This window comes from Nansenia antarctica (assembly GCF_963989245.1).
Source record: "Nansenia antarctica genome assembly, chromosome: 3".
Taxonomy (NCBI): Eukaryota; Metazoa; Chordata; class Actinopteri; order Argentiniformes; family Microstomatidae; genus Nansenia; species Nansenia antarctica.
In genome coordinates this window covers 26,248,836-26,261,284 of record NC_137688.1, presented here as the reverse complement: position 1 = coordinate 26,261,284, position 12,449 = coordinate 26,248,836, and the positions used below count along the sequence as shown (strand labels likewise).

Here is a 12,449-nt window from a genome sequence, read left to right as displayed (position 1 = left end):
GGACGTCCAATTTTGGACGGCCCGGTCGGCCAGTGGTGATGATCCCAGTCTCGGGTGCTGTTGCGTTTGGCATCGTTAATGTCAACAAATGTTCCTGTTGAATGGTCATCAAGGCGGTTACCGTTACTTGAGGAAATTCTACACCCATAGCAGCAGAGATTTGCCCCATTCTATCCAACAGCCACTCTACGCGGTAGAACACAAAATCGTTAGACACTGTGTTTTGCTCCGTCTGAAGTTGGAGGCCACGGATTTCTCGTCGTACAATCTCAAATGCGTCCATGTTGTTAACCTTATGATATGATAAAGGCTAGGCTAATACTATAAGGCTATTATAAGGAAAAGGCTCGTGGAAAGGCTGGAGACACACAACAGGCAAAACGTGCAGCAATTGATGAAAGGGCAAACTCTGGCAAATTGATGAAAGGGCAAACTCTACAGAACTCTACAAACTCTAGCGAATCACAGCGCCACTTATGGCCGGAAAGGGCAGAACCTATGGCTGGAACCGGAAGGTTGTATTCCATTCCGATGTAGGTGCCATAATACCTACATCGGAATGGAATACAATGCAAATTAGATCGGATTTACATAGGATATCGAAAAGCAATGCAAATGAGTAACCGGATATCGAAAAGCAATGCAAATGAGTACCCAGAACCTATGGGCGGATACTAATTTGCATATGGGCGGATACTAATTTGCATTGTATTTGCAAGTGCCTATTTGCAAGTGCCATAATACCTACAGCGCTCAAATGTAATACACATGCAGAATGGAATACACTCGTGACCAAATACAATACACATGCTAGAATGGAATACGCTGCGCTCAAATGTAATACACATTGCTTTTATTTTGGCACAAACATTCCGTATTTTTGCATTGTATTTGGTGTTACACGTGTATTCCATTCCGATGTGTGTATTGCATTCCGATGTTTGTATTGTATTTAAATCAGGCATGATACACCCTCCATATTACTTAGCCAAACCACTGACAAATAACACTTACTTAGCTAAACCTGACAAATAACAATTCATCTTCGACACACACAAATGTCATATTCATTCTGACAGTCAGATTATTGCACATCTGAAGATACGTATAAGCCTTGATCTACATGTTCTATCAACAACAGTGGAGCTTTAGGAGATTCAGTTAAATCCTTGTAAGCGGCATGCATCCATGCATTAAAGTCAGACTCAATTCTATTTAACCCACATATATGAGGGGGGGTGGGGGGATATTTACTCTTCTCCTCATATTTATGACTAGAGATAAATGAAGATAATGTCTAGGATGTTGATCATTCTCAGTGCTAAGAAACCATGCAGGGCAGAAATCCAGCTCTCCTATCTCCCTCCCTGGTTGTGGTGGAGGCTGGAGGGGTGGCTGGTGTTTAGGTTTCAGACTGCGTCTGGACAGAGGTCTGGCAGGGGGGAGGATCTTCTGGCACTTGAGAAATGGGGAAGGTCATATATTCAGGGGGCCGCGTCTGTGACGTGGTGGCCGAGTGCATGCAGGCAGGCTGGTTGACCTGGTGTGTTTGAGGGTCTGGAGGAGGAGCAGAGGATCCACTCCACTGGGGATGCATCCAAACACATGCACACTCCAGGTTCACAGAGAGAGAGCGAGGGTGGGGGGGGCAGGGTCTTGGTGAGACCCGGGTGGGCTGAGGCTAGGGAGCAGATGGACACTTAGGGGGGGGGGGGGAGGCCTCAGCATCACTGTCTTTCTCTCTACACACTGACGTCTACTTATCATGTTCAGTTCATGTGTTCTAAACCTTGCTCCCAAAGTTATTTCCTTTTAACTACTTGAACTGATCTGTGTGGTGACACTCTCTCTAGAGTTATTCATTAGCTTTATATTCATTATGAAATGATTTGTACAGCTAATTCGAGATCTGTGTGCGTAACTCCTTTGTGCAAATCTTCCATCCATGTTGAAGGGAAATGCGTGCGATGATTCGACTTAAGCCTGGTACACATACAAAGATAATCTGAATCTGATAAACCCCTACCGACCAAAGACAGCAAACACCAGATTAACGGATGGCTCTAAAGATTATCCTACAAGATTATCCTGTGGTGTGAGGTGTGTTAAGAGTCAATTTCTCCCGACAATCTGCTCGGAAAATGTGTTCAATATTTACGATCAAAAGTCCACTTGTGTGTGGGCGAAATTGACAACTCCCGAGTCCGATTGTGATGTGGAATGGAATGTAGCCAATCAAGAAGCGAGCTGACTGACGCGTCTTCTTCTTTTCGTTCTTCAACACTTTATTTGCCCCTACAGATCAGTACCCTGATTATGCGAGATTTCTGGCTTGGGGGACGAGACTCTAGACTGTCGTAGGACAGATCTTTATGTATGTGGTGTGCTGTATTGGGAATATCGGCGCACACCACACACAATACGATCATAACTGTTCAATCTCTGATTTTTTATCTTCATATCCTCTCTCAGATAAAAAATCTGTTAAGATTTATAAAATCTTTATGTGTGCACCAGGCTTTACTGGTGTAGGAGAGGCTTGGGCACTCCTTAAGCTAGGACGCTTTAGGGCACCTGACCACAGGGACAACAGATGTCACTATCATATAAGCCTGGCTTTATGATGCTATCTTGGCTGAAACAAACACCGGAACACACAGCAGGCCTACGTGTGTGTGTGTGTGTGTGTGTGTGTGTGTGTGTGTGTGTGTGTGTGTGTGTGTGTGTGTGTGTGTGTGTGTGTGTGTGTGTGTGTGTGTGGGGGGGGGGGGGGGGGGGGTGTGTGTGGGGGTGGGTGTGGTGACTAACCCTGAGGTCCTCCAGGTACTCTATGTCAGCGGTGTGGTAGCCGTCTCTCTGTCCTCTCTTGGTCACTCTGAAGCGGCTGCCCCCCATCGCGTCCACATAGGACCTCCCGTCAGGCAGCACCTGCAGGCTGTGGATCTCCAACAGACACCCATAGTCTGCAAACCTGGTTATACACACACACACACACACACATACACACAACACACACACACACACACACACACACACACGTTAAACAACAGACACACAAACACGTGCACACAAAATATGTTATAATCACAGACTACTACACCGACCGACAGACTATTGAGTGTGTGTGTGTGTGTGTGTGTGTGTGTGTGTGTGTGCGTGTGTGTGTGTGTCTGTGTGTGCGTGTGTCTGTGCACGTGTGTGTGTGTGCATGTGTGTGCGCGTGTGCGTTTCTGCGCGTGTGTGTGCTCGTGTGCGTGTGTGTGTGTGTGTGTGTGTGTGTACCCTTTCCCGTGATCGTAGCAGCACATGCCAAACTTCTTGGTGCCGGTCTCCATGCAGCGGCGCATCATGAGGCGGTAGCGTGGCTCGAAAATGTGCAGCGGACACGGGACCCCTGGGTACGCCACGGTGCACACGAAGATAGGGATGTCCCTGGTCAGACTACAGGGCAGGGGAGAGAGAGGGGGAGGGGGGAGAGAGAGAGGGAGGGAGAGAGAGAGAGGGAGGGAGATGGGAGGGAGAGAGTGAGAGAGAGAGAGATAGGGAGAGAGAGAGAGATAGGGAGAGAGGAGGGAGAGAGGAGGGAGAGAGGAGAGAGGAGGGAGAGAGAGAGAGATAGGGAGAGAGGAGGGAGAGAGAAAGAGAGAGGGGGAGAGAGAGAGAGAGATAGAGAGCGAGAGAGGGGGAGGGAGAGAGAGAGGGAGGGAGAGAGAGATAGAGAGGGAGAGATAGGGAGGGAGAGAGAGAGAGAGAGATAGGGAGGTAGAGAGAGAGAGATAGAAAGAAGGAGAGAGAGGGAGGGAGAGAGAGAGAGGAGGCAGAGAATGAGAGCGGGAGTTACAAAGTCAGCCTTTCTGACGACCTTCAGTGTTCTGGAGTCCTCTGGCCACGGGGAGATGTTTCAGGTGACTTACTGTGTCAGGTGACTTACTGTGTCAGGTGACTTACTGTGTCAGGTGACTTACTGTGTCAGGTGACTTACTTAGAGAGTTCCGCCATCTCAGTGTCGTGGAGCAGCTTCCTCTCGGCCAGCGGCGCCGGGAACAGGCGGGTCATGACCTCCTGGAGCAGCGCCGTGGGGTTGTACTTCCTGTTCTTGAAGAACTAGGAAACAGGAAACACAGGAAGTCATTTCGGATCTCCGAGAAGAACACAGGTCACGTGAGATCCTTGGGATGACCCTCTATACCCTACCTCCATACTTGTAGGAGCCAAAATGATTCTTTTTCTGTTTGTATTGTCTCATATACTTTTTGTTTGAGTCAACCCCATCTAGTGGCCGGAGTGGGATAATACTACTACTACTACTAATAATAATAATAATAACTTTATTTGTATTGCGGTTTTCCTGCAAACGTTGCAGCTCAAAATGCTTTAATCATTCTATAATCTTAATTTTATTATTTAGTCATTTAAAGGCAATATTAAAAAGATGGGTTTTTAGTCTTTTTTTTTGTGATCAAATATTTCTTTATTTTCTTTTAAAACAAACAAACATAATGACAAAACAAGACAACAAGGCCACATCCTGCAATCAACGCCCCCAACAGCCCATACAACCACGCCACAACACACAAATTACAATATAGCTTCTAGGTATTAGGGAGTCGGGACATACATTACAAGTCGGGACCCACAACGTAAAAGAAAGTAAAACAAATAACCCCCACCCACCCACCCCAGGGACCAGAGGACAAGTCAGTTACAGTTGTGATGACCTACACTCAACTCAAAAGATTTTTCAGATCAACAGCTGTGGATATCCACAAATTAATATTTGCCTCTTTAGCACCATGCATACGGGCTGTAGAAAGTTCCAAATAAACAACATCCAAAAAACTTAAAACCCATTGTTTGAATGAAAGTGAATGTGGAGGCTTCCAACGTGTGGCAACCATTTTTTTTGCTGCCGTCAGACCAGCAAACAGAATGCGTTTTTTAGTTTGAGGGAGGAGTAACAGGGAAAGATCATTGAGGATCAATACAGAAGGAGAAGGGGGTATAGTCACAGAGAGCAGAGCAGAAAGTTTAGAAGCGACCATTACCCAAAACTCTGTAACCTCTGGACACTCCCAAATCATGTGAATAAATGTGCCCACAACCCCCAGAGGACACAGAGTACAATTGGGGTCATTTATGATTTTCATAATACACATCTTCCGAGGAGTCATATAAGTCCTATGAATAAAATTATAATGAATTTGTTGGTGATCAGGATTCCTTGATGTTTGTAGGACATCTGACCACACTTTATCCCAATCAAATTCTAGGTCTAGGTCCGGAATGTCCACCTTCCATACCGATCCAACTGCCAATGGGAGGTATGTTTTCTGCAAGAAGTACCCATATAATGTGGAAACTATGCCCCTCGTACTACCCACCCTGTCCAGAACAACAAGCACCGGGTGCCTGTGAAGTGGCTCCTTCCATGGGACCCCATAGGTTTTCATGGCAGCCCTTAGTTGTAAATAAAAGAAAAAGGAGGAGCGTGGTAAATTAAACTGAATTCGTAGCTCTTGACTTGAACATTTGCTGAGGTTGCATCCCTAATGTAAACTGGCAGTGCATTCCACAATTTGGGTGCATAAAATGAGAATGCAGCCTCACCAAATCTCTTCTTTTGTACATGTGGTACACAGAGAAAACCAGCGTCAGAAGACCTGAGAGCTCTATTGGGCTGATATGCTAGCAAAAGGTCTTTCAAATATTCTGGTGCTGTGCCAGAGAGAGCTTTATAAACAAGCAGAAGGATCTTTAAATCTATTCTGAACTTAACAGGAAGCCAGTGTAGAGTCTCTAAAATAGGAGTGAGCCTTCTGCTTTGGTTAAAACTCGCTGCTGCATTTTGGACTAATTGCAGTTGGCCAATAACTTTCTTCGGAAGACCAGAAAGGAGACTGTTACAATAGTCCAAACGGGTAATAACAAAAGCATGCATTAACACTTCTGCATCAGCTTGCCGGATGGAAATAGGCAGGTGATTAACCTGGAGGGTGTGGCCGGAGCAGGAAGACACAGTCTGTGACCTCACTTCCTCTTACCAAGATGCTATAGAGAATGCTCCTGTTTTGTTTGACACTTATCTTTAATTATCTCTGCAATCCTTTTTTTTATTTATAACTAGGGCTGCCACAAACGATTATTTTCATAGTCGACTAGTCACCGATTATTTTAACGGTTAGTCGACTAATCGGATCATAAATTACAGCTTATCGCACAATTACTCAATCGCTCTTATTTAGCTATCAGCTTCTAAATCTGCTTCTAAATTTAGCTTGAAGTTGTTAGTTGTTGTTGTAGGCATGTGCTAACTAAAAATAAAGACAATTAAAATGATTGTTCACTCAAAAATAGATATTTTAATGAACTTTGCAGATTTATTTCTGGCATCACTTGCATGTAATGTAATGTAAAGAGTAGTAGAGGGTGCAAACTGCTGAGTAAAATGAGGTAGGCTAGGCACTAGGCAACCAAAAGAATACAAAAACAAAAATAAATACTTGTACAGAGTACAAAAGTTTTGCTTTGCTTCACTCATCTCATAGTAGAATGCGCCTTCTTAGCACTGTAACGTTAAGACAACATTTTTAGCTATTTGATAAGTATCGCTTTGATGACAACGTAAAATAATGTAAGAAGGCTTTTAACGTAACGATATCGTTAGCCAATAACAAGCTAACTAGCTTACCGAGACGAGCCATCGTCTTCCTCGTCATCTGCCACAACGTGCTTCCTTTTTAGATGCTCGCGCATCATAGACGTGCTGCCATGATAAGCGAGTTCAGCTTTGCAAATTTTACATTTTACATTCTTTTTTTCAACGTTGTGGTTGAAATGCTCCCACACTTTAGAGGTACGAGGACAGGAAGACATTTCTCTGTTTGTTTTTCCGGGGAAGTCACGTGTGCCCCGGATGACCGACACTGCGCATGTACATCAAAGACACTGGGAGACGCTAGCCAGTGACAGCTTCAGGGAAGAAAAACGAATGCTTATCGAATGAAATGAATGGTCTTTATTGTCATTGATATAGTACAGGTACCAAACAACGAAATTTGGGAGGGGGGGGGGCTCCCCTGGTGCTAGGCAAAAAAAAAAAAAAAAAAAAAAAAACGTATTTCAGCTCCAAAATATATATATGTCGGCGACGATTTTGGTAGTGACTAGTCGACTAATCGTGGCAGCCTTACTCTGAACATCTACGTTTTGTATTCATTTATTAGTTGTAATAAATATTGCTTTATTTTTGGAAAACAACTGTCTGTGGACTTGGATTCTTTTGGAGGATTGGAGAGTCAGACATTTTTGCTCTGCCACCATAGTGTCTATCCATAGGAAAGGAATGACAATACTTAACCCTAACCCTAACATAAACCCCTACCCCAACCATGTCAAATCTCTGCTCCGACGAGGTAACATCAGAGTCGAGCTGTCCCAAGGATCCCACTTAGCATCTACCCTGAGATTATAGAGGTGTTAGAACCCCCCCCCCCCACCACCACCACCACCCGCCCCCATCTGCAGACCTGGACATAGGGCCCAAAAGAACAACAGAGAGACGGGTGGTGGAAGTATGTGTGTGGACCTGACCCTCACCTCCTGTAGAGGCTGTTTGAACCTCACCTCCTGTAGGCTGTTTAACCTTACCTCCTGTAGGGGCTGTTTAACCTCACCTCCTGTAGGGGCTGTTTGACTCTCACCTCCCGTAGGGGCTGTTTAACCCCACCTCCTGTAGGGGCTGTTTGACTCTCACCTCCTGTAGAGGCTGTTTAACCTTACCTCCTGTAGAGGCTGTTTAACCTTACCTCCTGTAGGGGCTGTTTAACCTCACCTCCTGTAGGGGCTGTTTGACTCTCACCTCCTGTAGAGGCTGTTTAACCTCACCTCCTGTAGGGGCTGTTTGACTCTCACCTCCCGTAGGGGCTGTTTAACCCCACCTCCTGTAGGGGCTGTTTGACTCTCACCTCCTGTAGGGGCTGTTTAACCTCACCTCCTGTAGGGGCTGTTTAACCTTACCTCATGTAGGGGCTGTTTGACTCTCACCTCCTGTAGAGGCTGTTTAACCTCACCTCCTGTAGGGGCTGTTTAACCTCACCTCCTGTAGGGGCTGTTTGACTCTCACCTCCCGTAGGGGCTGTTTAACCCCACCTCCTGTAGGGGCTGTTTGACTCTCACCTCCCGTAGGGGCTGTTTAACCCCACCTCCTGTAGGGGCTGTTTGACTCTCACCTCCTGTAGGGGCTGTTTAACCTCACCTCCTGTAGGGGCTGTTTAACCTTACCTCCTGTAGGGGCTGTTTGACTCTCACCTCCTGTAGAGGCTGTTTAACCTCACCTCCTGTAGGGGCTGTTTAACCTTACCTCCTGTAGGGGCTGTTTGACTCTCACCTCCTGTAGGGGCTGTTTGCAGAGCGGGCAGCGGAGGTTATGGTCCAGGCTCCTCTCTATGCAGTTCTTACAGAACGTGTGTCCGCAAGGCGTGGTGACCGGCTCGTAAAACAACCTGCAGTAGGGTACGACCCGTCACTCAGATCACACAGCATGGGGGAATCAACTACAACTACAACAACCACAACAATAACAACAACAACACAAGTACAATTACATTTCTACGACACTACCTCCACCATACAGAGCCATAACTGTCAGACAAGAGACACACACACACACACACAACGGTGTGTCAGCAAAGCCTGGAGGATTATGGAAGAACCCAGCCACCCTAACCACAGTCTGTTAGACCCCAGCCACCCTAACCACAGTCTGTTAGACCCCAGCCACCCTAACCACAGTCTGTTAGACCCCAGCCACCCCTAACCACAGTCTGTTAGACCCCAGCCACCCTAACCACAGTCTGTTAGACCCCAGCCACCCTAACCACAGTCTGTTAGACCCCAGCCACCCCAACCACAGTCTGTTAGACCCCAGCCACCCTAACCACAGTCTGTTAGACCCCAGCCACCCCTAACCACAGTCTGTTAGACCCCAGTCACCCTAACCACAGTCTGTTAGACCCCAGCCACCCTAACCACAGTCTGTTAGACCCCAGCCACCCTAACCACAGTCTTTTAGACCCCAGCCACCCCTAACCACAGTCTATTAGACCCCAGCCACCCTAACCACAGTCTGTTAGACCCCAGCCACCCTAACCACAGTCTGTTAGACCCCAGCCACCCTAACCACAGTCTGGTCCAGTTCCTGCTGCTGCACAAGAAACGGTACCGTAGCCTCTGGGCCAATAGCTCAGAGGCTAAATGGACTGCACTTATATAGCGCCTTATTCCAAAGCGCTTTACAATGGCCTCTCATTCACCCATTCACAACCTTCTTGTTCTCATGTTACTGCAATGTCAAGGAACTGAAGCCTAAGAATGGTACTCTCTTATACTAGTATAATGGGATGTAACAATAAACTTGACTCTGATTCTGACACACACACACACACACAGACACACACACACACACACACACACACACATACACACACACACACATACGCACACACACACACACACACATACGCACACACATACACACACACGGCCATACTGGTGCGCTCCAGCCAAGCACACTCACCTGATACAGAGGGGGCACTCAAAGTCGGACACGGTGAGAACACTCAGAGAGGTCCCTCTGTCCAGGCCACGCCCCCCTGGGGGAGGAGTCAGAGGACACAGGTCAACCATCACATCACACTGATCAGCACCTTCTCTGAAAGGCTTGACTGCAGCATACTGTATCATGTACAGTAAGTGCTTGCAGATTAGAAAAGTGTGTGTGTGTGTGTGTGTGTGTGTGTAGGTGTGTGTGTGTGTGTGTGTATGTGTGTGTTGTGCGTACCCCGGCTGTGCTTCTCCTCCTCCTTCCTCATCATCAACTCCTCGTCTTCCTCCGGGGTGGGGAGAAAGGAGACCGCCTGGCAGAGGCTGAGGCAGCACTCAGTACTGGTCCCATGATGCTTCACTGTCGACCCCCTCTGACACACCACAACAATAACAACATCAACAACAACAACAACATCATCAACAACAACATCAACAACAAGGGTTACAATAAGGAAAACAAAACATTTTAAACACGCTTTTCTCACTACTGACGACGGAAGAATAGAGGATTTACTTATTTTTTATATTTTTGCTAAACTTAGGAAAATGCACATTCACACAGATCAGGCTTGCCTGCAACTGTGCCTAGAAGAGAGAGTCCATCTGCGTGCCGTCTCATCATGACACGGTCACTGTCTGCAAGCTGCAGCCAATCGAGAGGCATCCTATTGAAGCAGCACAAACCGTACCTGCCCTTCGCCTCCTTTCCTGCCGCTCCCCTCCTCTCTCTCGTCCTCTTGGGCGTGCGTGTGCGTGTGTGCAGGCCCCTGGGAGCTGGTGAGGCTGGTGGTGATGGGACACGGGTCCCTCAGGTACTCAGACACCACCTGGAGGATGCGGGGGACCTCCTCTGGCACGGCCATGCCCTCCGCCTCCAGGATCTACCACCACCCAGACGCCCGCCAGGGGAAAGACCAGACACATGTGGGTCACCATGACAGTGCAGTCAGGACACTCGCGTCGGGTTAAACGTCTTTAATGAAAACGGTCACACACGTTTGGTAAATGGACTGCACTTATATAGCGCCTTTATTCCAAAGCGCTTTACGACTGCCTCTCATTCACCCGTTCACACACACATTCACACACCAATGGCGGCAAGCTACCATGCAAGGCGCCGGCCCCGCTCATTGGGAGCAATTCAGTGTTCAGTGTCTTGCCCAAGGACACGACATGTGGCCAGCCGGGGCTCGAACCGCCGATCTGCCAACCTTGCGATCCTTAGACGCCGGCTCTACCTCCTGCGCCACAGCCACCGTTTGGTGTAATTGAATGACTCCCCCCTGTATAGTTCCCTGCCTGGAATTGAAATATCATAAAATACAAAATAACCTAAGCAGGGAGACCCTGACTATCAAACCCCCACCCTGTAGGTAGCTAGATACAGAGCGACCGAGGTGGGGGGTGGAGGCTAGGGTGATGGGTGGGACGACCAACAAGTGATACTCTCATATTACCTCACCGTCATACTTCTAATTGACATAGTAATATGTATGATTATTATTATCGATAAAATTAACTCATAGATGAACCCACACATAACGCACACCCAGACGACTCTGCGGTTCCTGATATGACCGTATGACAAGAGGAGAGAGGAGAGAGAGAGGAGAGAGAGAGGAGAGGAGAGAGAGAGGAGAGAGAGGAGAGGAGAGAGAGAGGAGAGGAGAGAGAGAGGAGAGAGGAGAGAGAGGAGAGAGAGAGGAGAGGAGAGAGGAGAGAGAGAGGAGAGAGAGAGGAGAGGAGAGAGAGAGGAGAGAGGAGAGAGGAGAGGAGAGAGAGAGGAGAGGAGAGAGGAGAGAGAGAGGAGAGAGAGAGGAGAGGAGAGAGGAGAGAGAGAGGAGAGGAGAGAGGAGAGGAGAGAGGAGAGAGAGAGGAGAGAGAGAGGAGAGGAGAGAGGAGAGGAGCGACCCAGCAGACAGCAGGTGGTCGGGGTGCTCCTGGTGTGTGACGTCCACTACTGTTATCTAACCTTGTTCCGGGTCATTCTGTCAGCAGCATGTATCCAACCTCAGACAACCGCCCCCCCCCACCACACACACACACACTGTTCGCTTGTTCTTTTGTCCTCCCATTTCTAGCTGTGGTTCCTTAACTTGCCCCCCCCGAGCAGCCACTTAGTGAGACACAAAGACCCACAGTGAGAGAAACAACGAGACACAGTGAGAAGCAGTGAGACGAGCGTCACCTTTTTAATCTGGCTCTTGGCAGGAACAAAGTCGGCCTGGAGCTTGAGACAGCGGTGGAACTGGATGAGAGCCTCCGTCTGCCTCCCCATCTCCAGAAGGACGTTCCCTTTACGAAAGAAACCCTGCAGAGAGAGAGAGAGAGGGGGGGGGGGGGGACAGACAGAGTGTAAGGAGAGAGTATATATGTATACTGTGCAGTGGTGTGAAAATGAATTTCCCCCTGGGGACAATAAATCTAATCTAATCTAATCTAATAACACAACCACTATGAGGAAGTAGGATCACAACCCTAGTCGGCTGCTGTTAGGCCTCCACCCAGTGGAGTGGAATGATTCACTTATATGATGACATAAATGGCTGCTTGCTTGCGTAAGGTCCTAAATGACGTAACGTCTACAGAAACAGATGACATAAAGGGCTGTTTGCGTAACGCATCATGTGACTTCGCACCCTACATTACGATCTGGCCAATGGTGGTTGAAGATGTCTGTCCTAAACCCCAACTCAAGGGAATTCATGAACCACATACAGCCCAGTCTTCCCAGAGAGTTGACCCCTAACCCCTGTCCTCTGACCGGTGACCTACACATTAACACTAGAACAGCCGTGCCTTTTTTACCTACTAAAAGAGCCACCCCTCTTTACAAAGCTCAAGCT

At 47.7% G+C, this 12,449-nt stretch overlaps 1 protein-coding gene across 1 annotated transcript in view; it reads right to left on the bottom strand.

Moving 5' to 3' along the window:
• Positions 1–12,449, bottom strand: part of lonrf4 (LON peptidase N-terminal domain and ring finger 4) — a gene marked incomplete at both ends in the record, with an annotated part of 30,495 nt that overhangs the window by 13,920 nt on the left and 4,126 nt on the right. The window contains 8 exons of the mRNA XM_080525418.1: positions 2,809–2,971; positions 3,283–3,441; positions 3,983–4,104; positions 8,387–8,501; positions 9,575–9,650; positions 9,839–9,974; positions 10,293–10,484; positions 11,792–11,914. Of these exons, the coding sequence (XP_080381544.1) occupies positions 2,809–2,971; positions 3,283–3,441; positions 3,983–4,104; positions 8,387–8,501; positions 9,575–9,650; positions 9,839–9,974; positions 10,293–10,484; positions 11,792–11,914 (1,086 nt within the window). The remainder of the gene's footprint in view (positions 1–2,808; positions 2,972–3,282; positions 3,442–3,982; positions 4,105–8,386; positions 8,502–9,574; positions 9,651–9,838; positions 9,975–10,292; positions 10,485–11,791; positions 11,915–12,449) is intronic.